We start from the raw sequence: 24,649 nt of genomic DNA on the forward strand, positions 1-24,649 counted from the left end.
CTGTGATTTTCTAGGCAGATCAAATCAAGTAGGAAAATTGCTGTTTTCATTATTTTGTAGATTCTGGTTGATGTGTATTGAAGCATTTCCAGATATTAATCTGTTCTGCACTTGATGCATTTTTTAGGACTGAGTGCATTGACTGGTTGCTCCCTCTATGCTCACCGAATAACATCTGAGTTCTTTGACCCCACATTTATTGCACAAAAGTAAGTCCACTTGAAAAATACTGAGGTAGGAGGTGCTTTACTTGCTATTTTGCTCCATCTGCCTGGTTCAGAGGAACCAGAACTAATTAACCCACCCAAAATAAAGTTTAAACTGGTTATAATGAGAATAAAGTAACTGCTGCCTTTTGAATTCCATTAGTATGTCAGTGATATTAGAATGGAAGATTACAAGGCCCACAGCCTTGAGATGGATCTTCCTGTCTTAGACAGAAGCTTTGCAAAATATATTTCAGTACAATATAGTTAAAAGTAACTAACAAAAAATAAAATAACTTTTGCTCTGTTTCTGAAGTTAAACCGAGAGCCGATTATCTATATTCTAAGATCTTTTTCATCTTTCTAGTTATTGCAACCAAAACTAAAACATTTACAGCAAATGATCTAATTTTGTACAAGCTCAGCTTGCCCACAATATATTTAGAAATGCTCTCTTTGTGACCCAGCAAGAAGTAAATGATTAGTCTATTATAATTACTCAAATAGTTGATTGTTATTTCTAAATTATATGCAGCAAAGCACCAGTATTTTTTTTTATTGCAGGCAATTTATGAGGTCTTTCCTTGTAAATAGATAAACCCTGGAAAGCAAGACAGTAACTTCTCCAATTCTAACTGGAGAAGTGAAGAGGAAATTAAATCTTCAATGCCTATTAGTAGTAACCATAATTCAAATGGCTTGTTTTAGACAGAAGCAATGCTTGCCATGCTTACTGATTTGGGGGAGGGGGAGACTGAGGATTGCAGTGGAAAGAGCAAACATTAATTTTTTGTTAATACAATGTCTTTATTTAGCCTTGTAAACCCTTCCTACCAACTAAATAAAACTGATTTGTTCATTAAACTATTTATTAAATATGAATTATCACCTACCTGCAGGTATGAACTAGGAGCAGCTTTATTCATTGGTTGGGCTGGAGCATCACTTTGCATAATTGGTGGCAGCATATTCTGCTTCTCCATTGCTGAAAACAAACCAACTCAACGGTACAGACAACTGCTTTTATTAAAATTAATATTAGCAGATTCTAATTATTAAATTGTAAGAAGTAGCACCAATCCAGTCTGCAAATCTTTCAGAAATAACCCTAGTCAGTAATCAAGAATGATTAGTTGAAAAAAGGATGAATTTAAAAGCCCTCTGCTTTTAGGGAAAAAACTTGTCAAACTCTGCTCATCTCTATAAGATTTAAGCATAGGATTAAAACTCATGTAGCCCAAGCTCATGATTTCTGCCACACAAGATGCCTTAGTGCTTCTTCTTTAAAAGAATGCACATTGCATTTTCAATGCTCTTAAGGTGCATGAATATGATGATTCATGACTTATCTTTAAATTTATTGGGCATTTTGTTTTCATAGAAATAGATTTATAATTGTGAAACCACTTCCCAACTACCTCCCTTTATGTTAAATTGTACCAAGACAGCAGTATTCACTAGTCCTTACTTATCCTTCCAAACTTTCTTTCCTTTTCATCCATCTATTACAGTGGTTCTCAACCTGTGGGTCGGGACCCCATTTGGGGTCGAACGACCATTTCACGGGGATCGCCAAACGCAGTCCGCCATTTTTTTCCCCTTTTCCTTAGCTGTGCTACTCCCTTTTATTCTGTTGGCTTTTGAAAGCAAATAGAATAGACTCTCTTGAATAGAGTCTAATTATATTGGCTTTCAAAACCAATAGGAATTGTCCAGGCTGTCTCTGCCCTGCTGAGCCCGCCAAAAGTCCCATTCTGCAAATGGTGCTGCACCAGTTGAGTAGTCCTTGACTTACAACCGGTTGAGTAGTCCTCGACTTACGACCGGTCGGGGGTCACGGCATTAAAAAGGTTGAGAACCACTGATCTATTATGTGTAACATTAATTTTGCTTCCCAGTAAAGCAAAATACGAAGTTGAGACAAAATTGGGTTCTAGAAGACATAGGGTATAGTGCTGTAATGCATTTGCTGTGATTTTACCTATTGTGATTTTACCTATTGTGTTGAGTATGTTGAAAATAAAAGTAGAGTTGTAATAGGAACTCATGAAATGTTCTGCACTTTCCAGTATGAGCTACGTGTAATCCAGTCTTAATTTGGGAATAAATCCCCTAAATTACATAGGTTTGACTTCTGAGTAAGCCAGCTCAAGTTGTCCTATTTTGACATACAAGTACATCTCAAAAATTTAAACTCGATACCTGAATTGAAAGTGTTTTAAGGACAGCTTGCTATAATAAATGACATGGAGGGGGGGAAAAAAAGCATTGATTTCATGATTCTGTACTTGGTCAAATAAAAAAAAAAATCAGAGGCTGCTATCATGGCTGAAAGGATTAGAAATGGTTGCTAAGCTAAACCTTTTATTCCCTTCTGAAAATGAAGTGGTAGATTCTGAACATCAGATAACAGGGTCCCTTTCCCAGTTTTTAGTGTGAAGTAATTAAAAATATCTGCCTGGGAAGCTCTGTGACATTTGGGAATGTTCCACAGAACATCCTTCACTGTGTCATCAATAATAAGGTAGCAGCTGTTTTTCCTGGCTTGGCCATTAACTCATGTTTTTAGCATTTGAACCTGTAGGGCTTTGACCGAATGACCTCCATGTTATGGTTAAGTCAATTTTAGCTTCCCACTAAGTGATACTCAAAATAAGAATATTCTTCAGAACACACCTATATTTTTCTAGGTATTTGATTATAAGTTCAAGACTGCTGTGCAAAGAATCTATAGTTGAGGCTAGTTAAGTATTCCTACAGCAGTTTTGAAAATTGTTCAAATTTCTACCCTGAACTTTTGGTTATAGAAAGCCTTTCCCAAGGACTAGCAAAGTTTTAACACTATTCTTGTTAAACTGTCACTTCAAAGTATTAGCACTATTCATATTAAACTGTCACTTAAAATATTGAGACTTGACCACAAGTAACCTCCTGAACTGCAATAATGTCTGAAAAGTTTTTACCCACCTTGAACATAATGGATGGGTACAATATCATTGTTGTGATTAAGGTGCAAGGACATATAGCCCCTGCAATTCATCCAAACAGCCATGTCTATAAGGGACTATAAGGCAGCTGTGGGAGGTTCCTGGAAATTGCTGCTGCTGCTTTAAATGAGCTGCAGAAAGTGGCTATGCTCATCCTTCCTTGTATTCCAAAATATTTGTCTATTGTAAAACCTAAAGCACAGAGCAACCCCATAACATTTTCTTTTCAATATTTCTTGATATTTAAATGAGCTCTAAACTTTCTCATGTTTCAGGATGGTTTATACATACAACAGACCTTCTTCTGTGATGTCTACTCGAACCAAGGCCTATTCAGCAGATTTTAAAGGATCCAAGATGCCTCCAAAGCACTTTGACAAAAATGCCTATGTGTAACTGGATGGTTGGAGGAATCTTTTTGTTATTAAAAATCATACCTATGTGCTGTCCATCCACAGAATGATTTTTAAAAGTGGCTTGGTATCTTGAGCATCAGCAGTTTTATAACTATTTTATAAATGAACTTTTGTCTACTTGATGTAAATTTTCTTCACAACTTGTTTTAAGATTTATACTTATACTAGACATAATTTATAACTGAAAAATAACTTGCTATTTTTTTGCTTTCTGTAAAAAGAAATATAAATGAAGTCATTTTAATTACAGCCAATATTGTCAGGGATCTTCAGAATCAAATATAACAGTTGCAGGTTTTAAATGGCTCCATCAGTTTTGAAGACCTGCTATTAATAACTTGGGACTAGTTTTAAAAGCATATTAAAACAGATTGAGATAAGCTTCAGCAAGAACTTAGTAATCAATTATGAAACACCAACATTGTTTTAATTCCAGTATCACAATTATATGGATTAACACCCCCACCCCACCCAAATACCCTCTAACACAAAACAAAGATTTTCTTCCTCAACTTTCCACAAGGTTAAAATTGGAATTTTGGATTTACGTGGCAGCTTGTGTTCTACTAGGTATCATGAGCAGATAAATATCTCGATGTCTGAGGAATTCTCTCTGTAGTTTTACTTAAACCCTCACCTGCAAATAGGTTGAATTAAATCAGGGCAGTCTCAGGTATTGATTGAAACTATCAACTTTGTCCCTGAAGGTTTGTCACATTGCTCTAAAAATTGAAATTCTCATCAGACCACTAAAATGTACAATGTAATATACATTTGATTACATCATTTTATTTTGTGTATTTTTTTTTAGATAATGTGATTTAGAAACTAGGTAGTATTAGATTTATTTTTTTTTTGTGCCTTCTGGTCAAAGTTAATGCCTGGCAACTGCCTGGATTATTCCTGCAATTTTCTTGGCAAGGGTTTTGGAAGTGGTTTGCCCTTTCTTTCCTCTTCCAAGGACAGAGTGTGAGTGACTAGCCCACATTCCCCCCCCCACTGGCTTTGGGCCTACAGCAACACTAAAACCTATGGTCTCCTGGTTTCTAGCCTTGTGCCTAACCACTACACTGGTTGCTATAGTATTATAGTGAGGTAGGAATGGCCTTTTCCTTGTTTTTCTTCTATTAACAAAGCTTCACTGCCTTGATACACATTATACTGTTAAAGACCAATCCTATCTTGAGCTTTTATAAGATATGAAACCCACTGAAAGTTAGCATGTTCCACAGATTTTTTTTTACTACAAAGAACAACATTGTACATTTAAACATCAGCAAGAAGATGGAGGAATGGAGCACGCACATACGGGTTTCCAGATACACTTACCTGTGCCTAGAACTAAATACAAAATGTTTTGGGAAAGAATGAGGTATAAGAAAGGAACACAGCCTTTTAGTCATTTTTATGAGACCAGAAATGTAGTTTTGGTAATTATTCTGGATTAAAAGAACGTTAAGAACTTTATTGTTTAGCTGGTTTAAAATAAATAATTTTATTTTTAAAAAAATCTTATTATTTTTATGCCCTCTGTCCCCAATTCAGTTCAAATTGTGCTTGTTGAAGGGTTGTTAAGGGTTACTAGGGCTCAATCTATGAAGTATTGAAGTTGTTAAATGCCCTGAAACACTAAGTGAGCTAGCATCTGGTATGGTCATTGATCCACCTGTCCCCTTGGGCAGTTATTTCTGCATGCTCAAGGCAAAAAGCAATTTTACTCTTCATAAGAAGAGGAGGCAGAAGGAGACAAAAGCAGGGACATATTAAGTCTTCTCTTGCATGCTTGATAGCAATGACAGATGAGCACAAAGGCCAGGCAAGAGGTCATATTTGATAGATTACAAAACACATAATGAATGTGCTCAATTTAAAGTGCTGCAAAGCATTTTACTGCATCTTTCCTATGTTGCTTCAACCGATCTCCAAATAGAGTTCAGGTGACCTGATATTATCCCTAATATTCCTGTGCTCACCAGGTGGCAGGATTCCCACACAGTCAACTTCTTTACCATTAAGGAAATCTGCTAATCTTTCAACAGGAGGGATTCCTTTTACATAGAACAGCTACATCAACAGATGCAGCTGGTCTTTGGTAGGGACCTTCAGAAGTTGTGCAGTGAACTTTCAGCTCAGGTGTTATGCCAGAGGAAACGGAATAGTTTTGCAGTGTTTCCTATTAGTATGGCTTTACAAATCCTTAGTAGGACCTGGAATACTGCATCCAGTTTTGGTCGCATTAAAAAAAGATGTTGAGATTTTGGGGGAAAAGTGCAAAGAGCAACTAAGACGATGAAGGGCATTAAGGACAAAAACATGAAGACTGATTAGGAATTGGGTATGGCCAATTAGAGAAAAGAAGGACTAGGGGAGACATGATAGTAACTGCATGGAAGTGCCAGGAGTCAAAACAAAGCCACCTTCTTCCAACTTTTTAGTCTTCCTGGGTAGCATTACAATAAAGATATGTTTATATAAGGTCTTTGTATGATTTAAATATGTTTTGATAGTTTAAAAAAAGAGGACAGTGTTAATTGGTACAACACTTTTTAACTACTTCTTCCAGGAGAACTAGCTGGAAGTAATTAACAGCTCGCATTTGATCAAAGGTAAAATTTTGGACACAGTTTTGTAAAGAAAAGTTCCTTGTTAGTGCACCATAAGAAAAAAGGACAGAAATCAGATTAAACCTCCTTGCGCAATCAAATATATGAAGAGTCGCTCCAATCTGTAACAGTGACCAAGCTGCTTTTCGGTGAGCTTGAGATATCTGCATCTTGAAGTCCTATTAAAAAAGAAAAAATGCAGTTACTTGGAAAGATATTCAGTGAGAAAGATGTTATCATTCCCTGCCACCTATTGTTTCATATTCCTACACTTAGAAAAGTTCTCATTATTATCCAGTCTAAATCTTTTTGGAAAAAATGCCATTTCTCATGAGCATAGTTGGCCAATGTGGAAACTTTCCAGCTCTGGAATCACTGCCATTGGGCAAAGCTAGGAAATGCGTGAAACTCTCACCACCCTCTCAATGACTGCAATGGGAAGAGTTGTACATCTTGTTGCCATAGGAGCTCTTTCTTCTTTAACATTAGCCTATCGTGCAACTGGTATATGTAAACAGAATCCACAATCACAGTAGATGTAGGTCTGGATTAAACCTCCCTTTTCAAATTGTTCAGGGAAAAATATAACACAGCAATTCTAGCATGAAAATACCTTCATCCTTTATTGGTTTTCTCCATTCATGGGTCACTGACACAGCACATACATTCTTATTTTTCTCATCTTTCAAAGGTTTTTCATCTTCCAGAGATGATAAATCCCAGTCATTCTCATCTTCAATGCCTGTAAACTATATATATAAAAAGAAATAACAGCAATTTCTTCAACTTAGGAAATGTTCTAGCAATATTTCATTGAGCAGTTATTCTCAATCTTTTTGAACATAGTACAGTAAGATGAAAGGGATATATATGAAATTATTAAAAGAAACTTGAAATTCTCAGGAGTAATACAGAAAAACAATGGTTTTATTTTCCTGCTCTAAAAAGACAATTTGAGAAAACAGTATAGAAATGCGTAGAGTATTTTCTTGATTCATTACTAAACACTGTATCACTGTAGGAAAAAAACAGTGTTATTCTAAAAAACAGTGACCTCTACTGAAAGGAGGTAGAATAAGTAAGATGAAAGAAAAAAAAAACCAATATTGTCTGTCAGATTTTATAGTTGTAACATTTTAAATGCAGCAATGTTAAAATGTTTCTACTTGTACCTCATTCATGTACACTAGAAAGAATTAAATGTGTTTCATTCTCCATTGAAAGTAATATTTCATTAAAGCTGCATTAAGAATTCCACTGGATACAAAGGAATGCAAGCTTTATGTAGGATTCTACTGCTGTGAACTTGATTCTGGTAGTTGTTTGCTAGGAAAAATATTAGTAATAACAAAATCAATGTGACGGTGGAACCAACAACCATAGAAACTGTTGGATTTCTGGCATTAGATGTATATGAGCAGAGGCTGGAAATGTTAGGGATTTCTGCATGGGGGATTCTGGCTCTGATGGCTGAGTTGCCCTTTGCAATTGCAGAGTTCTATGGTTATCGCAGGACACACTGGAGTCAAATGAAAACATGTACAACAGGATCAGAAAACATTTAATGGGACAGCTTAGAATCTTATTTGTAAAATACCTTTACTCCTTGGGCACATGTTTGAATAGATGCTGAACCACCATTAATTCTTCCAATTTGTTTCCTTTCCTTTCTTTGGCTTAAGAGAAACTTTTCCATTTCATCCATTTCATTTTGAAGTAAAGAGCCTAAAACCCATCAAGACAGAATACAGGCAGTTTATAAAACAAATATTTTAAGACACAGTGACAATGCCTGCTGTGCTTTCGACATTTCCTTAACAAGACTTAGTCCAGAGATTAACTATAGTTCTTACACCCACCCCATCCTTCCTCCAGGATCTCAAGGGGACATACATGGCATAACCTCCATTTTTTTCTCTACCACAAAAACCTGATAAGATATGTTAGTCTAAGAAACTGATCCTACGTTACCCAGTAAATTTCTAAGGTTGAAATCTGGACTCCCAGCCCAGGTTCTACCCCTTTCATTCCCCATCTTAAACATAGCTGGTGCTGCAAGAGGATGAGAGGACCCTTGTATGCCATCCTAGCAATCTTGTCACCTTGCTGTAGCTTCTCAGCTCCACTCATGCAAGAGAGAAGCCTTTGGGGTGCACACACACTACCGCCTCTCGCACAGCCTGGTTTCGAATAGGCTACAGCCTGGTAGTGGGCCACAGCCCGGGGGTTGGGGACCCCTGTTCTAGACATCATGCTACTGAAACAAGTCATCCAGCAAATTAGAAGAAAAGAGCAGTTACATGCAGAGATTAGCAGATGTTGTAGGCACCACTGCATTATCACCCAAATCTGACCTGGAAAATTAAGTAAATTCAAATCCTGAGATTGGACTTTATAAGACCCAAGATCACATACAATAATGATGAAATATTAAAATAACTGTCTCTCTCACAAGATTTCAGTCAGTTTCTAAAAGTCATAATTTGGTGGTTTACAAGGATCATTTAGGTTAGATATTGTTTTTCAGTTCTCTGACATGGTTCATCTGCTTCAGCTTGCCAATCTTTAGAAGGCAATTTCTCCTCCCCCACAAGTGCCACATATTTTTAGCTTTCCCCCAAATACTGCCCACATAATTAGCTTTTGTACTTCTGCTTCTGGATGGCTTAAGATCTACTTCATCTTCAGGAATGTTTATATCACTCCGATATGCAAATCTTGGCAAGTTGTCTTTGCTGTGGCCCTTGGAGGCCTTGTGCAGAGATAATTCAGGTGAGATGTAGGAGTGCCTGATGTGATTTTCCTCCACTTCCTCTTCTGAGCTAAATGGAGGAGTTCTGGGAGAACAAAAATTCATCTATGAATTTAACCTGTTCCAGTTACAGTAATTTTAAAAATATAAACTAACTTTCTATAATAAAACTAGAATCAATAATCTATCACACATTATACCTAAGACAGTTCATTAGGAACTCTCTTATCAAAGCAAGGATAATTAGGAGCTGTACCCATTTCTGTTGAACATGACTTTGGCATCAGTAGGCATATATATATATATATATATATAACTATTACATCGTAGGAGCAATGAAATACTAAATTTTAAACTAGAGTAACATCACTCTATAAAAATAATTAGCTAAACTATTTTTTTACTGCTTAGGCAGAATTCTATTTCAGCCTTTTCCAAAGTATTGCCCTCCAGAGGTGCTAGATTAACTTCTTCATGATTTTTAGTGAAATAACCTGTATTCCAGCTTCTTTCAAAGGCACAAGGTTGGGAAATGCTGATCTACAGTAAATATAGATTTTAGCCAATCAATTTACTTCATTCCATTCAAGTTAAAAGATGACCAAAAGTAGTTGAATCATAATCATTGGTTGATCCCGTTACGTATAATATTTAATGTAATTTATAAAATCAGAAGTATACAAATAGCATTTGAGGAAGCTAAAAAATCAAAAGAGGATTAGCAGATTTTTGATCAGGGGCAAAATATCCTGCCCAATCCTTTTTGCTGTGTCCTAACTTCCAATCAGCCAACACTACTTCTTTAAGGCAAAGTGATGTATCCAATTTGTTCCAAAATTAATGTTGGTTTTTAGAACAGAATTCTTATTTCAAAGCACACAAAACAAAATGAAGGCAGCTTACTCAGTACTAGGTGGTTTTCTAGAAATTTCATCCTTCGACATATTCTTCTTGATTCTGGAAGGAAAGGAAAACGAGTAATTGTAGCTTCTTTTGGCTAGTAAGATGGATATTTCATATATTGCTATTTATTTTCTTGCATTTCCTCACTGGCTCCATTGGCTTATAGATTTGGTTTATATGAAGATGAAACGGACTACAGGAAGTCCTCAACTTACGACCACAACCGAACTCAACATTTCTGTGGCTAAGTGAGACATTTGTTAAGTGAGTTTTGCCCCATTTTACGACTTGCCATAGTGGTTAAGTGAATCACTGAAATTGTTAAGTTAGTATCTCAATTGTTAAATGAATCTGGCTTCCCCATTGACTTTTCAGACTTGGTTTCACTTTTGATCGTGCTAATATTTTGTAACTAATAAACATGTTCTTTGAGGAATTTTCAAGCCTCGGAGTTCTGCTTTATTTGTCTCTGTCAGAACCATGACAAGTAATTCCCATCATTACTTCCTGATCATCAATGGGCCACTCAAGAATTGCCTGAACCATGAGATGGCCAGCAAGTAAATTTGCTTAAATGAATGAATGAATGACCAAGAAGACAACTCTAACAGCCTCTCATAAAACATACAACAATTATATCTTATCTGAACTTTTTAACTTACTTTGGGGTTGATGTGTTTTCAGCAGGCAATTTTCTTTGCATGAGTGAATGTTTGGCAATGGAGGAACGTTTTACTGGCTTGGGCAAAACGGTGGGTAAAGAAGTTCCTAAGCGAGTTGCCTTGTGTTTAGCTGTAAAGAAATGATAACTAAGGAGAATCCAATGTTATTTAAACCACATGCCTTGTCTGTGAAGGAATACTTAAATGAAATTATGCTGCACAAAAGAGCACAAAACAGTATCTTCTATTTGATTTTAGCATTTTGCTTACAAAAATTTCACTATTATAGCAAGTCACCAGATCACCAAATCATGGGCTCTCTTTAGGATCCCACATTCCCACTTTGTGGGGACCATTTCCTGTCATCATCTCTTTTTAAATGGCTAGTTTTAACATCACTATTTTTTTTAAATTGCCTCACTTAAAAAAAGATAAGATCCAATATATAATACTATGAATAGAAATGATGTACCCATAATAATTGCTAGTAATATTGCTTCCTTGGGCAACACGTTTCATAAAATAGGTAATATTTTACACCTTTGAGTAGGAAAAACAGTTTCTGTCCACTTACTGCAGCCTAGGAGGACAATAGAAAACCTTATACAAAGCTAGAATTAAGATGAAAATGTTACAAGATGCCAAGAAAAATGGAGGTTTTGGTTTACCAGAGTGGGTTTTATATTATCAAGCATCTGTATTAACATGGGTAAAAGAATGGATAATTCTTAGAAACAAAAGGTTGTTATATTTGGAGGGTCATGATTTACAATTGGGATGGCACACTTTCTTATGGTATGGGAAAAATAAAATTCATAAGTACTTTCAAAATCACTATACAAGAAATGCATTATTAACAACATGGGAAAAAATAAAATGTAAAATATATCTGAAAATTCCAGGGTGGCTTTTAACAACGGAAGCATTTGTACACCCAAATTTAGTTGATTTTGAAAAAATCCGGACATACAGAGATATTCTAAACTCTGAAGGGAATTTAAAATCTAAACAAGAAATAGAAAATCAGGGTATCAATTTAGCATGGTGGGAACATTTACAAATGCAGGTTAGATATGATAAAGATGTTAAACTATATGGATTTTACAAAGGGCCAACTTTGTTTGATAAGATGAGAAACTAAGAAAATTTATAATTTTCTATTAACTTTGAAAATGGAAAGCGAACAAGTTAAAGAAACAGTGATAAGATCCAAAAAAATTTTGGGATACAATATAGAATTAGAAAAATGGCAAAATTTTTGGGAAAGAAATTACAAGCTGACAATGTCAACCTCTTATAAAGAAAATTTATATAAAATGTTTTATAGATGGCGCTTGCCACCAGCAAGATTAGCAAAAATGTTTAAAAACATGTCAGATAGATGTTGGAAACGCAAACATAAGTCAGGTACTTATTACCATGTTTGATGGACATGTGCCAAAGCAAAGAGTTATTGGAAAAAGATACATGCACATAGATTTTAAACCTGAACTTTTTTTATTAGGTATAATGCCAGAAAAGACTGATAAACAAAGATATATTTGTCTTTGCATGTTACAACAGCGGCAAGAATTATATTTGCGCAGTATTGGAAAAATGAAATACCATCAGATGAAGAAATAATTAAAAAAAATATTAGAATGCGTGGAGATGGATAGACTGACTCTGAGGCTGAAAGAAAAAGAAGAAATGAAATATTATCAAACTTGGGACTTATTTTATCAATGGCTAGAGGAAAAAAGGATTAGGAACTAAATATGTATTAGCGAATGTAAACTCAGACAGCACGTTTGTTGAATAAATACTATTGAATGTATGGGGGGAAAAATTAATAAAAAAAAAGAAAGAAAACTTTTTACAAAGTCTTCCAAGCAAGCTACTAGTCCAGTGCTTTCCTAATACAAGCCACCAATACTTGATATATACAAAAGAGATGTTACACTTTATAATGCATTTCAGGGCATACAGTAAGTGTTTAGATTATTAATGGATTAATCTTGGCAGGGCAACCCTTCTGGAAACTAAGACATTTGCAAATAGACCTGCTGCAGTCAGTAGAAAGAAGTCAGAAATCGGGAACAAATATGAAGAGAGCAATTGTGCCTTTTAAGTATTAAGCACAATCTTTATATTCAGCACATTCAAAATTGTAGAACTGCCTTAAAAAACTGTTTGAGAAATTCTGTGCAAATTCTATAGAAAATGCAAACTCATCCTTAATTCTTGCTCAACAATGTTTCCATATAGGCAATTTTCTTCTATACTGTTATCAAACACTATTGTTCCCATTGATTGTAACTGAAAAGCATTACTGAAAAGAAACTTTAACTGTTCAACTGATAACTGATTAATCACCTTTTAAAAATTACAGGTAGGTTGCATTAGTGCAAGTTCAAATAATGCAATAATTTCTTCAGCACAACTTCAGCACATATTAGGTCATGTTTAATTATGAACCAAAACTCAGTGTGAAGCTAGCCCACGCACAGTTGAGGCTAGCTCAAGCGCAGCTGAGGGCTTTAGACACTAGTAATTGTGTGTGCAATATAGAGGAAAGGGAAAGGAAGGTTCCATTCTAGGAAAGCTTAAAAAAACAAAGTAATTTTGAAGAACTACAGTATGGTGCAGAAGAATATAGAAGATAGCAGTTCCACTTTGGACATGGTTTTATTCTCCAGGTTGTCCTTTGTTCACTTCTTTATTTCCTCTTTTACCACTTCAAATGTCAAGTGAAATACGAAGTTCTGGTTTTTGCTTTTCTGGTGGCCTCAACAATTGTTAATAGATGAATTAATTGGCAAGATCTGTCTATCTAGATCAGTGTATCTTAATCTGAGCAACTTTAAGATACGTGGACTTTAATTCTCAGAATGCTGGCTGGGGAATTCTGAGAGTTGGAATTCTTAAAGTTGCCAAGGCTGAGAAATACTGATCCAGATGGTAAGATAGGAATTATATTTAGAAGATTCTTGTTTTTATTTTGCTTTTTATAACTACTCTGTGGCTTTATTAAAAATAAAACTGTAAGTGTATTCTTTTAATCTTTATTGTGAATATTTCCTTAACAAAACATATAAACATTCATGTTGATAATTTTCCTTTGTCTATTTATGTCAAGCTGGAACCAATTAGCCTATTTTCCACATAACTTGGAAATGTTTAAATCTGAATGATAGGATCATTTCATGGGATCTGTGATTAGCATTGAGATGTAAAACTAAGAATTTTACAGTCATGTTGCACAAACAAGCTGGCACACACTTATTTTAAGGAATCATTTACAGACAGCAAAGTTAAACTTTTAAATCTGACCCCCAGAGCATAAACAAAGACCATACCTTCTGAAGAAAGATAAGGGTTGGAAAGAAATCTGCTGCAAGATGATCTTTCAGCAACTCTGAAACTGACTTGTCGTTCAAGTTGCTCTCGAATATGTTGAATATCAGGCAGTTGTTTCTTCCTTTCTTCTCTAGCAGACTCAACAGATATTAAGACTCTGTTCAGATGATCACTTGGGATGCCGCGCACTCCCTGGGTAGGACAAATTAATGAACATTAGAAATAATTTTATTTTTTTAGGAAGTATATAAATTATTCTTGGGAAATGATCGAACAGTTAAGTCACTACTACCTTGATGGAATTACTTCACTACTTTTTTACAAATTTATTAAGTTTTACAATGTACGTAAAAACTAACACAATGATGAAGTGTAAAAGAAGCAAAGAGGAGAGGAGAGGAGAGGAGAGGAGAGGAGAGGAGAGGAGAGGAGAGGAGAGGGAGGGAGGGAGGGAGGGAGGGAGGGAGGGAGGGAAGGAAGGAAGGAAGGAAGGAAGGAAGGAAGGAAGGAAGGAAGGAAGGAAGGAAGGAAAAAGAAGCTTCCAATTTCTTCTACATCAAATGTAAGTACATTTATATTTAGTTTTATTTTATGATTACAAAAAAAGAGCTCACTTTTTTCTATTTTCAAGTTTTTTCTAATAATCAAAGTCACAAATCAGGAGTGCATATTTTCATGCAAAAAGTCTATTAGAGAAAAAGCAATATATTTCTGGTTGATTGAAAATAAGAGATGTTTCTCTTTTGATTAGTTTAGTCATCTCTGCAAGTTCCATCATCTTCATCAAACATTCCTCCATTGTGGGCTTGTGTTGAGCCTTTCCACTTTTAAGCATCTAATAGTCTTGCTGCAGATGTACATCACTACTTTAGAGGCACTGACTTCTGTGCTGAGATTTGGTCTGTCGCCTTTTTCCTATTCAGAGGCAATATTTTGTGTGACATAAGGTTCAGAATGTCAGGCAGGCACAACTGAAGTGCGCTGGCTTGAGAAAGACATTAAAATTCCTTCACTCATTTGAACAATTTAAAGTGATCTTACGGATTTAATTCCCAAGGATTCCAACTTTTCTGCTAGGGTCTGCTCCAAAACAGTTCTCAGTTCTTTTGTTAAAGAAGGATCACTCTTCAAGGTATTTATCATATGAGACTTATTCTTTCCTGTTTGGGGCACTTGCTTTTCTATTTCTGAAACAAGCCAGGTATTTTTCTTTAAAAACCACGTCATAAAATCAATACACACTTTATCAAAATATTTGCAGTGTATTTTCCACTCACCTGAATTTTCTGCCTAAGAAATTATACTGTTTCTATCAGTAGTAAAGTAAAACAATAACTTTAAATAGAACTGGGCCAGTTTCTTTGGTCACAAATGCATTGGACAAATCATGTTATGCATTAGGTATCAGTTTAATTATAGATATAGTAAATCCATGAAAAGTTATTTATGATTGATTTTAGTGAACCTACTCTTAAGAATAATTTTCAATTCAAACCAATGTAGGTAAACATGTAATGTGATCATTGAATCCTAATAACACTAGTTCATTGAATATAATTTATCATTCACATTGTTATTTATTGTGTTTGCTAGCAATTTCATCTATGTTTTTTTTCTGGGGAATCAATCTGTAGCCAATTATTTAAAAACTACTCTCATCACAAATAATAGAGAAGCTTGAATAAATAAATAACCTTAATCACTGACTTTTGTTCAGAATGGTATAAAGCAGTTGGACTAGAAGACTTTCAAGGTCCCTTTCAATCCTATGATTCTATGACTCCCTGAATGCAACTGTAAATCTTAGATCTGCATGAATAAGACAGGAGGTATGTTCAAACAGTGGGCTGAAAGTCACATAAGCCAAGAATTGTATCAAATGAACTACAAGGAATTCTGACACCCCAAATAAAAACAAATTCAAAACCAAAGGAACTCAATTGTCTGTATGTGTAAGAAAGTTCATGTGGAGGAGACACATCTTGGCTGGTTATAAGGGATGAATAAAACAGAATCCTGGAGGGAAATAGTGGTGAACATTAATTGGCAAAAAGGCCGAGCAATAGGAGAAGCTACTTTTCAAAGGGATGACAGAAATACTGAGGCTATCTGAAAATGTTGACATAAGACTTTTTTGTGTCTTCTGCTAGAAGAAATGTGATATTGCTCTCTGTCTCTGACTCTCTCATACATACACATAATGCAAGAAGAATTTAGGCCACAAAAACTTCAATTGGTCCTGTCGATTACCTTTTTCATTCTCTGGAAGCTCCTCTATGGGCTCCAGCATGGGTACCAAAAAGGCCTGTTCTAATATCGAGGAAACACATGAATAGAAGCACAGACAGAAAGACAGACAATATAAAAACAAGTAAAGATAAGGCCCAGAGAATGAAAACAATTCAAAAATGTATGGAAAAGTACCAGATGCATATTTATTTGGTGATTAAAGCCCAATCAAATGCAATTATTATCAACTTAATGCAAATTGCAACCTGCCTCCAGCTACATGCACCTGGCAAAATATTTTTTTATCATTTACAAGTGGTTTTCAACCTCTAATCACAAAGTACAGGTTAAATGGATAATGGTATATTTGGGGGGTTAAATCAAAAAAGCCATGAAGAAATTTGCTCTATTTTTTTTCCTCCTGCCATCATATAATACAACAGATATAAGGACTTTGTCCCTACACCTTATACAGATATTGGGGGCAGTGGGGAAACACATTATTTCAGTCAGGTTGTAGAAGACGTGCCTGGCTGAGGAATTCTGGGTGTTGAAGTCCACAAGTCATAAAAGGGCCAAGTCTGAAGACCCCTGGCATATAGCATAAATCTTCACAACTGGTTCTTATTTACATTTAGCTAAATTTAAGGTAACCAAAGAACACATAAGATTCTCCTCTTCAGTTTTCCAGCTTAAATATAAATCAAGAAGCCAAGTGGACACTACTTTATATGGAAGAATAATTAAGCCAACTTGTGCCATCTACTGAAGCCGTTTCCCTACTCTGCGGAACAACCAAAGTTCCAGTGATTATGGCAGCTATTCAAACCATTCAAACCTCTACTTGGAATACCTCAGTTTTTGCTTCTACCTATCTTAATATCCCAGCTTTTCTAGGGAGAGATACAGTCATTATAAATCTAACCTTTGCCAACTGATTGTAATAAAATGTCATCAAGAAATTCCACGCTCTCAGTTTGCCATTCTCCTTCAAAATTGCACACAGGAAGTCTTCAGTATGGCTACAGGTATACGAAGATCACCTGAATGCTGGGATAGCCCCATGTCCAAGAACATGTTTTTTTCCAGCTCAGGCAATAACGTTAAATAGTCTTTCCCCAAAACAATCACTCCTCTAAAAATATCATTCTATCAGAGGGTAAAAATGCAACCATACTAGACTCACACCTATAATGTGGGGGAGTTGGGAATAGTAATGCATGGGCACAACATAAACCTGGTAACTTACTATTTGCACCTGGTGTCAAGTCACAAGCAGGAAAGGGTTGTTGCCACTTGCAAATTAAGTTTCTTCATTTGTCACCTAGTTTGTCATGGATACCTATGTTCATACAGATTTGATTTTAAAGCAGTAACTATAAAAGGCAGGAGGAATGTGAAGGTGCAGGATGAGAGGCATACAGAAGTAGAAAGACTTTCTAGTACTTAAATAGGTAATCACCAACAGAATAATTCAGATCAAAACCCAAATATGTCCAAATGGAATAAGGAATGCTAAATACTGAAAACTTTGAATAGTGATAATTTAGACATTTTTGTAGAAATATCACAGGTTAAATTGCTATTCAAAGGTAGCTTTAAGTATCTGCTATTACAAGTAATGATCTAGATTTCAAAAAATAACATTGATACCTGTACAAATTGAGCAGCTACTAGCAATGACAGATAAAGATATTCCCCACATCTTAAAACTTCCTATCCAAACAATCCAATTATTTGAACTAACAATATCATGTGATACAATTCCTGGTGCTGAAGGAAATTATACTTCTATAATCATGAACATTACATATGGGATGCTAGAAAGATCGCATCTTACAATGCTGTAATATATAATGACACACTGGGCATTTTATCTCTGGTTCCACATAAATTGTCTAAAATTGGAATTGTCTGTATGACAATTCCATAAATTGGAATTGTCCCTAGTTCCACATAAAAATGGCTCTGGCAAATTATCATAGAAAGGCAAAAGGCAAACTAGCAAGGCTGACATGCAAGCAACTCAACCATAAAGTACAAAATAGAAATGCAGTTTGCATCCTGAATATACAGTAAAGCTAGTCCATTGAACCAACATAGTTTCTATTCTAGCAAAAACGCATTTTATAGCAAGCAAGCAATTAAGGCAATATGATACATAACTTGCTCTGCTCTGCAGCTGAGCATTAAAAATATAAATCTGTTTATTTCCAGACTTCTCCTCTTAATATAGTCTTTCTTTCTCTCTTACCAGTAAACCCACTCATTTCACTTCCTCCCCACAGTCTTCATTTTCTCTCTGAGAATTATCCCTTTCCAAACACACTTGTTTCTCCTTGAAGTGCTCCTGGGCAGCTAGAAAACCAATTAAATGTTACAAATGAAATAATTCCCAAGATCCTCCCAGAGCTTTTTGGAAAATGTGGGCAATGGTTCTGCGGGCATAGTAGCACCTGGGAGCACTACACTGCTCTCTCTCCAGCCTATCCATTTTCTCACATCTCTTGCATATTTAGAAACCTCTTGAAATAAAACACATTTCAATTAGGTGTTTTTTTTAAAGGTCCTCTTATTACAAACTTCATTCAAGGTGCTTACCCCAGATTAATATAAACTAACCTTGGACTGCAGATTCTGGATGCTCTTTTGATAACAGTCTTATAGCTGGGAGACTGGATTGATTTTCTGCTTCAATTTCAAAATCTATTGAACCAGCCACAAATTAATTTGATTACAACAAAGTTTTATGCTCTTAGTTAAAAATCCTTCAATTTTGATTTTAAGTAGAAACAATTATTGTATGGAAATAAAATGTCAGCAAGTTACATATATGTCAATGAATATAATAACTGATCTTTCCAATATATTTCAAGAGAGCTTAATGAAAAAAGATTGTTCCATTAATTAAATTTAGTTGTTATTTATTATTATCCCAGAGGACAATATCTAAGAATTTGCATGTCCATTATAGAAACCTACCATGCATGGATGACGGGCTTGATTTGGGTTGAACATTTTGCACTGAAGCTTTCACTAGAACAAAAATGTGAGAGGAAGTAAGTGTCAACCTTCCCATTACAATAAACTGCACATATTTCTATGCAAGGTTTTTTTTTCCTGCAAAACCAGTTTCGTAATAAAGTAAAAAAAATATATTTATGGCACATTTAAACTCTTTCTTCCTTAAAATTCCCACTTACCTTCAGATAACTTTGAGTTTTCTACTGTTTTTTTTGAAGCCAGTTTTTCTATCTGAAATTACAGGGACACAAAACAATGGATAGAGATGCAGAAATGAGAATTTGCTTATACATCTTAAGCATCTGCCATTTTGAGAAAGTAAGGCTTCCAGGTAGGTGATAGGGCTTCATGCAGACAGGAAGCCAAACAATGTTTTTGCAATACCTCCTCCCTGCACAAAGTCTCCCCTCCAGACGAACTGCCCTTAATTGGTCCCAGACATAAAGACAAACACATACAGTAGATGGAAAGAAAGAAGAGACTATTCCTTGCTATAATGAGCTCCATATTGGCTCAGTATAGTACTGTCAAGCCTGGGCCGGTAGCAAAAAGGACCTTTTGTCACGGTCAGTTGCAATTATAAGTAAAGTCTCCTTCACAAACTAGTTCTGGTGACTTCCTGGCCATGAGATTTCCTGACAGTGGTCCATTGAAATTCTGGCTTCTGAATCCAGCTCCCTAAGTTTATATTACCGTTTTCTGCATATTTCCTTCCTTTTTTGTAATTCTTTGAAAAGCAATGCCCAGATACAGAACCTGTATTCACCTTTCAGCAGCCATGTTCTACTGCTAACTTGCAGCTGCCTTAGGAGCATGTAAGAACACAAAAAGAGAAGTATATAAGGATAGAAAATATTTACTTGTGTAATTACTGAAATTCCATCCATATTTTTTTATATATAAAAAAGGGCCCTTTGCTCACACTCTGGCATTTTAGAAGGGCACCATTACATGGAACAGACCTGGTGTTTCTGGATAATAATAAGATCATTCTGTTCTTGCAGCTTTTGTCCTAGTTCTTCTAGCCTCTTCTTATAGAAAATGTTGCTCATATTCAGATCCTCAGCCACTGATGCTTTAAGCTTCTCAATTTGAGATGTGAGCTGAACAGGTCAAATAGGGGAAAAGTCTATTTAACTGGAAACATTCTCTTTATCTTATGCTATATGTATCTTATTATATATTTATAATATAAAATAAAATTACTGGTTTTATTTTCTTCCTCCCAGCTTAATGTTTTTTTGTTCATAAAGGTTAAAGGCCAGAGTCTGCTCCCCCTCAGCTCTAGGAAAATAGAAATATATCCACTATGGAAAGTTAGGAGAAATAATTTAGATCTTGAACAGACTTGAACATTGGCCGCTATCTAACAAAATGAAATTCAATGGTGAAAAAAGTAAGGTTCTACATTTAGGCAAGAAAAACCAAATGCACAGGTATAGTATAGGGGGTACCTTGCTCAATAGTAGTAACTGTGAGAGGGATCTCGGAGTCCTAGTGGACAGTCATTTAAATATGAGCCAGCAATGTGTTGCAGCTGCCAAAAAGGCCAACACAGTGCTAGACTGCATTAACAGAGGGATAGAATCAAGATCACATGAAGTGTTAATACCACTCCACAATGCCTTGTTAAGGCCACAGTTGGAATACTGCATCCAGTTTTGGTCACCACGATGTAAAAAAGATGTTGAGACTCTAGAAAGAGTACAGAGAAGAGCAACAAAGATGATTAGGGGACTGCAGGCTAAAACATGTAAGGAACGGTTGCTGGAACTGGGTATGTCTAGTCTAATGAAGAAAAGGACGAGGGGGGACATGATAGCTGTGTTCCAATATCTCAGGGGCTGCCACAAAGAAGAGGGAGTCAAGCTATTTTCCAAAGTGCCTGAAGGCAGGACAAGAAGCAACAGGTGGAAACTAACCAGAGAGAAGCAACTTAGAACTAAGGAGAAACTTCCTGACAGTTAGAACAATTAACCAGTGGAACAACCTGCCTCCAGAAGCAGTAAATGCTCCAACACTGGAAGTTTTTAAGAAGAAACTGGACAGCCATTTGTCCAAAATGGTATAGGGTTTCCTGCCTGAGCAGGGGGTTGGACTAGATGATCTACAAGGTCCCTTCCAACTTTATTATTATTATTATTATTATTATTATTTACAAAACAGGCTTATTTTCTCAAGGAGTTAGATCAGACATGTCAAACACAAGGACCGGGGGCCGGATGCAGCCCGCTAAGTGGTTTCATGTGGCCCGCAAAGCCATCCTGGAAACAGTGAGGGAATGGCCCCTGCTGCCTTGGCCCTGGCCCAGGCCAGCTGGGAGGGAGCCAATGTACAATTCTATGGTGGCCATCTATGCTGAAATGCATTCAGTCTTAGCTCCACAGGGCCATCTGGAAACAGCGAGGGACCAGCCCCTGCTGCGTCAGCCCTGCCGCCTGGGTGCGTACTGGAGAGGTGTCACCCTTTGTGAAGAATGAAAAAATGCACCATCGTCTGGAAGTGGCCAGCAAATGGCCCTCGCCTACTTCAGCTATCTGGCTTGATGGGCTCCAGGGGAGGGGTTTCAGCAGGCAGTGAGGCTCCTCCAGTGGACCATGCCTTGGCACTTGCCCCGGTCCCACCCCTTTCTGCCAGAGACCCTCAGATCTGTCCCACTCCTGCCCAGGCCCCCACAGGCACCCTTGAATTGAACGATGTAGAGCTGGCCATGCCCACCCAATAGGCTACACCCACTCTGTCGACACCCACCTGGCCCCCCGAGGGCAACTGCAATGCTGATGCGGCCCTCAATGAAATTGAGTTTGACACCCCTGAGTTAGATAATCCATTAATTTATTATACTTTTGTGCTCTTTGGTATTGTTAGGCAACTTGGGGCCCTCCCAATAGCAACTAGAGAGTATCAGGGTGCCTATATTACTCAACAGGATGGTGATGACACACAGAAGATTTGTGTAGCTGTCACAATCAACCAAAACCAGACAACCGCATTATGGGCATAACAGGTTTGTATAGTTTGCAGTGGTAGCCTTTCAGAGAAAAAGACAGATATCCTGATACCAAGTGACACTTTTTACACCATTCCACATTTCTCCATTTTGTAAAACTCCTTTCCTGAGTCTCCCTTACACTGGAAGCTAGAAAAAATATGCAATGTAAGTATAAATTTTGGCAAAATTCCTAGGTTTACTTTGTTCGTGATTATCTTATAAAACATGAATATATATGTCTATCTTATAAAATATGAAAATACACAGACACAAACTTTTTCCCTAGACTTTCTATAGTTCTTTTAACTTTTGTCATATATAAAGCACTTCAGTGAGGGAAGATGTTTCTCCACTGGAATTCTTGGCTTTAGCAGTTCAAATTTCACAGAGATAAATCTGAATTTAACTGAAAAAGTTCTAAAGTAATTCTTGTCATAGCATACTTCTGCATGCTGTAGCTTATTTTTCAACAAAAGAACTGAATGTGAATAGCTTCATGTAGCTTTTCAGCATGGAAATCAGTGAAATTTTACATAATCTTAAGTGGATTTTAAATAGCCATTCTGAATGGTTTATCGTGTTTTCCTGTAATAAATATCCTATTTTTGTATTATTTATTTCTATGTAGGAAACTTTCATTCAGATTTACCTGATATGTTTCATTTTCATGTTCTTCTTGAAGAGCTTGTACCTTAGAAGACCACTTAGCTTCCTACATCAAACAAATATGATAATATGAACAATGTCTTAATTTTATATTGTTTAATTTTGTTTTATTGAAATCCAATTTATCAACTGGTGTCAAACTCACAATATAAATAAAATCCCAATATGAACTGCTGCACCAGAAAAGCAGCCATGGAGGTTAAGAGCTGTTGATACTAGCATAACATCATTATTTGTTACACTACATTAAAATATGTTGTGGCATATATTAAGAAAATAAATTTAAATGAGTTATCTGAAACTAGAACCATACTGTGAAATTACTTTTGCTTTCTGTGCCCAAGTTGATTGCCTAGATCATTTCATGTTCATGTTGGAGCTACTGAGACAGATGACTGCTTAGTTTGAGACCACAATAGACATTATGAACTAATTTAGCTTGTAATTTTATGTGATCTTAATAATGCACCTGGCTCTGAGATTCTAGAATACCTACTTATCAAAAACCAGATTCCAAGCATTTGTGGAAAACATGGGGGGGAGGGGGGATAAGGGTATCTCAGAGGTAATGGCATTAAGAAGGGGGAATCTCCATTCAGATGAAAGAAGACAAACATTTTGTCCAACCCAGGTATACCTTATGCCACATTCTAGAACAAGACATAAAGCAGAAATCATCTTTTACCAATTTAAAGCACAACTGAGTCTGAATCTGGAAGAAAATACATTAAAATAACCTGAACATTCCTGAGAGATCTAATTCTGCCTTCACTTGCCCCAGTCCCCAGCTGAATTGTAATCTCAATCATCCCCAACCAGTGTGCTCATTCTTGGCTTTAATAGGAACTGATAGAACTATGTTCAACTTACAGGGAGGTAAGGGAGGACAATATGCACATAAATTCTGTTTTCCTATTTAACCCAGATACATGGGACCTGGAGTCTGAAGTCACAGTGCCTGACATTTGTATTAAATTACCTGTTTTTCAAGAAGCTGCATTACATTCTGATGATCCATAGCAATCCGCTGTTTCTCATCTATTAATTCAGTGGTATCTTTTAAAGTGCCTAAATTGGATTTCAGATGTTGGTTGGATTTCTGTACCTCTAGCAAGTGCTAATAGGGACACAACAACAGCAATAGTACATTCAAAGTTCTCTTTGGAAATAAAAATAAGATGGCATATTCTGCTAAAAAAAAAGTTTTAAGGCAAAGTGTTTTTTGCAATCTCCACTAACCCCCATACTCAAAATCTAGCCATTTTCTTGAATTCTAATTATTTAAATAATAAGCCAGCCCACACATATAAAGTTACTTTTTAAGTTCAAAGGAATATGTACTCCATCCACAAATTCAGAATCTTTTCAGGAAAGTAATGAATGTATGGGGCAAAGAAGAAAAGAGATAGCCCTCCCAATTGAAGGAGTTTTGATGGAAGCCTTAGCAGCTGCAGATAAAAATAATCCTCAGCTTGAACACAGCAGGAATAGAGGTGCAGTGGGAAAGAAAGGAATTTGTGGCTGAAGGACAATCAGTAAGCTCAGGTTTTTATAAAGTTCTAAGCCTTTTTCAATATTTAAAATATAAATCATAATGAACTGCAACATTACTCTGTGGAGTACACCATCCAATTTCTCAGCTACTTACATTTTCTAATTCTGAATTTTTTGCTGTTAATTCTTTAAATTCCTTCATAAACATCTCTTTAACTTTCTCAAGTTCACGGGCCAATTTTTCCTTTTCTTCTTCCTTCCATTTGTGAAATAAGTGCCGAATCTCCTCCTCTTTGGATCTGCGTTCTTCATATTCCTGAAATTGAATGAAGAAGCTATTTTAAGAATTCCAGAAAATCCTTTTCTACAATTCCTG

General features: G+C 36.1%; 2 protein-coding genes across 6 annotated transcripts in view; one reads left to right on the forward strand and one right to left on the reverse strand.

Annotated features, from left to right (window-relative positions):
• The window catches only part of CLDN10 (claudin 10), a 59,852-nt gene extending 55,457 nt beyond the window's left edge, over window positions 1-4,395 (forward strand). For both annotated transcript variants that reach the window (XM_039337662.1, XM_039337661.1), the window contains exons 3-5: window positions 128-209; window positions 1,106-1,213; window positions 3,469-4,395. In XM_039337662.1, the coding sequence (XP_039193596.1) occupies window positions 128-209; window positions 1,106-1,213; window positions 3,469-3,589 (311 nt within the window). In that variant the 3' untranslated portion in view covers window positions 3,590-4,395. The remainder of the gene's footprint in view (window positions 1-127; window positions 210-1,105; window positions 1,214-3,468) is intronic.
• Window positions 4,396-4,456: 61 nt separating this feature from the next.
• Window positions 4,457-24,649, reverse strand: part of DZIP1 (DAZ interacting zinc finger protein 1) — a 28,095-nt gene continuing 7,902 nt past the window's right edge. For 2 of the 4 annotated variants that reach the window (XM_039337657.1, XM_039337656.1), the window contains 16 exons: window positions 24,428-24,589; window positions 23,759-23,896; window positions 22,763-22,825; window positions 20,084-20,224; window positions 19,301-19,352; window positions 19,080-19,133; window positions 18,720-18,803; window positions 16,119-16,178; window positions 14,910-15,055; window positions 13,868-14,060; window positions 10,530-10,659; window positions 9,868-9,921; window positions 8,862-9,049; window positions 7,810-7,937; window positions 6,826-6,961; window positions 4,457-6,391 (listed from right to left, as the gene is read on the reverse strand). In XM_039337657.1, the coding sequence (XP_039193591.1) occupies window positions 6,309-6,391; window positions 6,826-6,961; window positions 7,810-7,937; window positions 8,862-9,049; window positions 9,868-9,921; window positions 10,530-10,659; window positions 13,868-14,060; window positions 14,910-15,055; window positions 16,119-16,178; window positions 18,720-18,803; window positions 19,080-19,133; window positions 19,301-19,352; window positions 20,084-20,224; window positions 22,763-22,825; window positions 23,759-23,896; window positions 24,428-24,589 (1,812 nt within the window). In that variant the 3' untranslated portion in view covers window positions 4,457-6,308. The remainder of the gene's footprint in view (window positions 6,392-6,825; window positions 6,962-7,809; window positions 7,938-8,861; window positions 9,050-9,867; window positions 9,922-10,529; window positions 10,660-13,867; window positions 14,061-14,909; window positions 15,056-16,118; window positions 16,179-18,719; window positions 18,804-19,079; window positions 19,134-19,300; window positions 19,353-20,083; window positions 20,225-22,762; window positions 22,826-23,758; window positions 23,897-24,427; window positions 24,590-24,649) is intronic. The other 2 variants (XM_039337659.1, XM_039337658.1) reach the window with 2 other exon arrangements.

This window comes from Crotalus tigris, unplaced genomic scaffold, assembly GCF_016545835.1.
Source record: "Crotalus tigris isolate CLP2741 ecotype Arizona unplaced genomic scaffold, ASM1654583v1 scf7180000017685.4511686, whole genome shotgun sequence".
In the NCBI taxonomy this organism is placed as follows: Eukaryota; Metazoa; Chordata; class Lepidosauria; order Squamata; family Viperidae; genus Crotalus; species Crotalus tigris.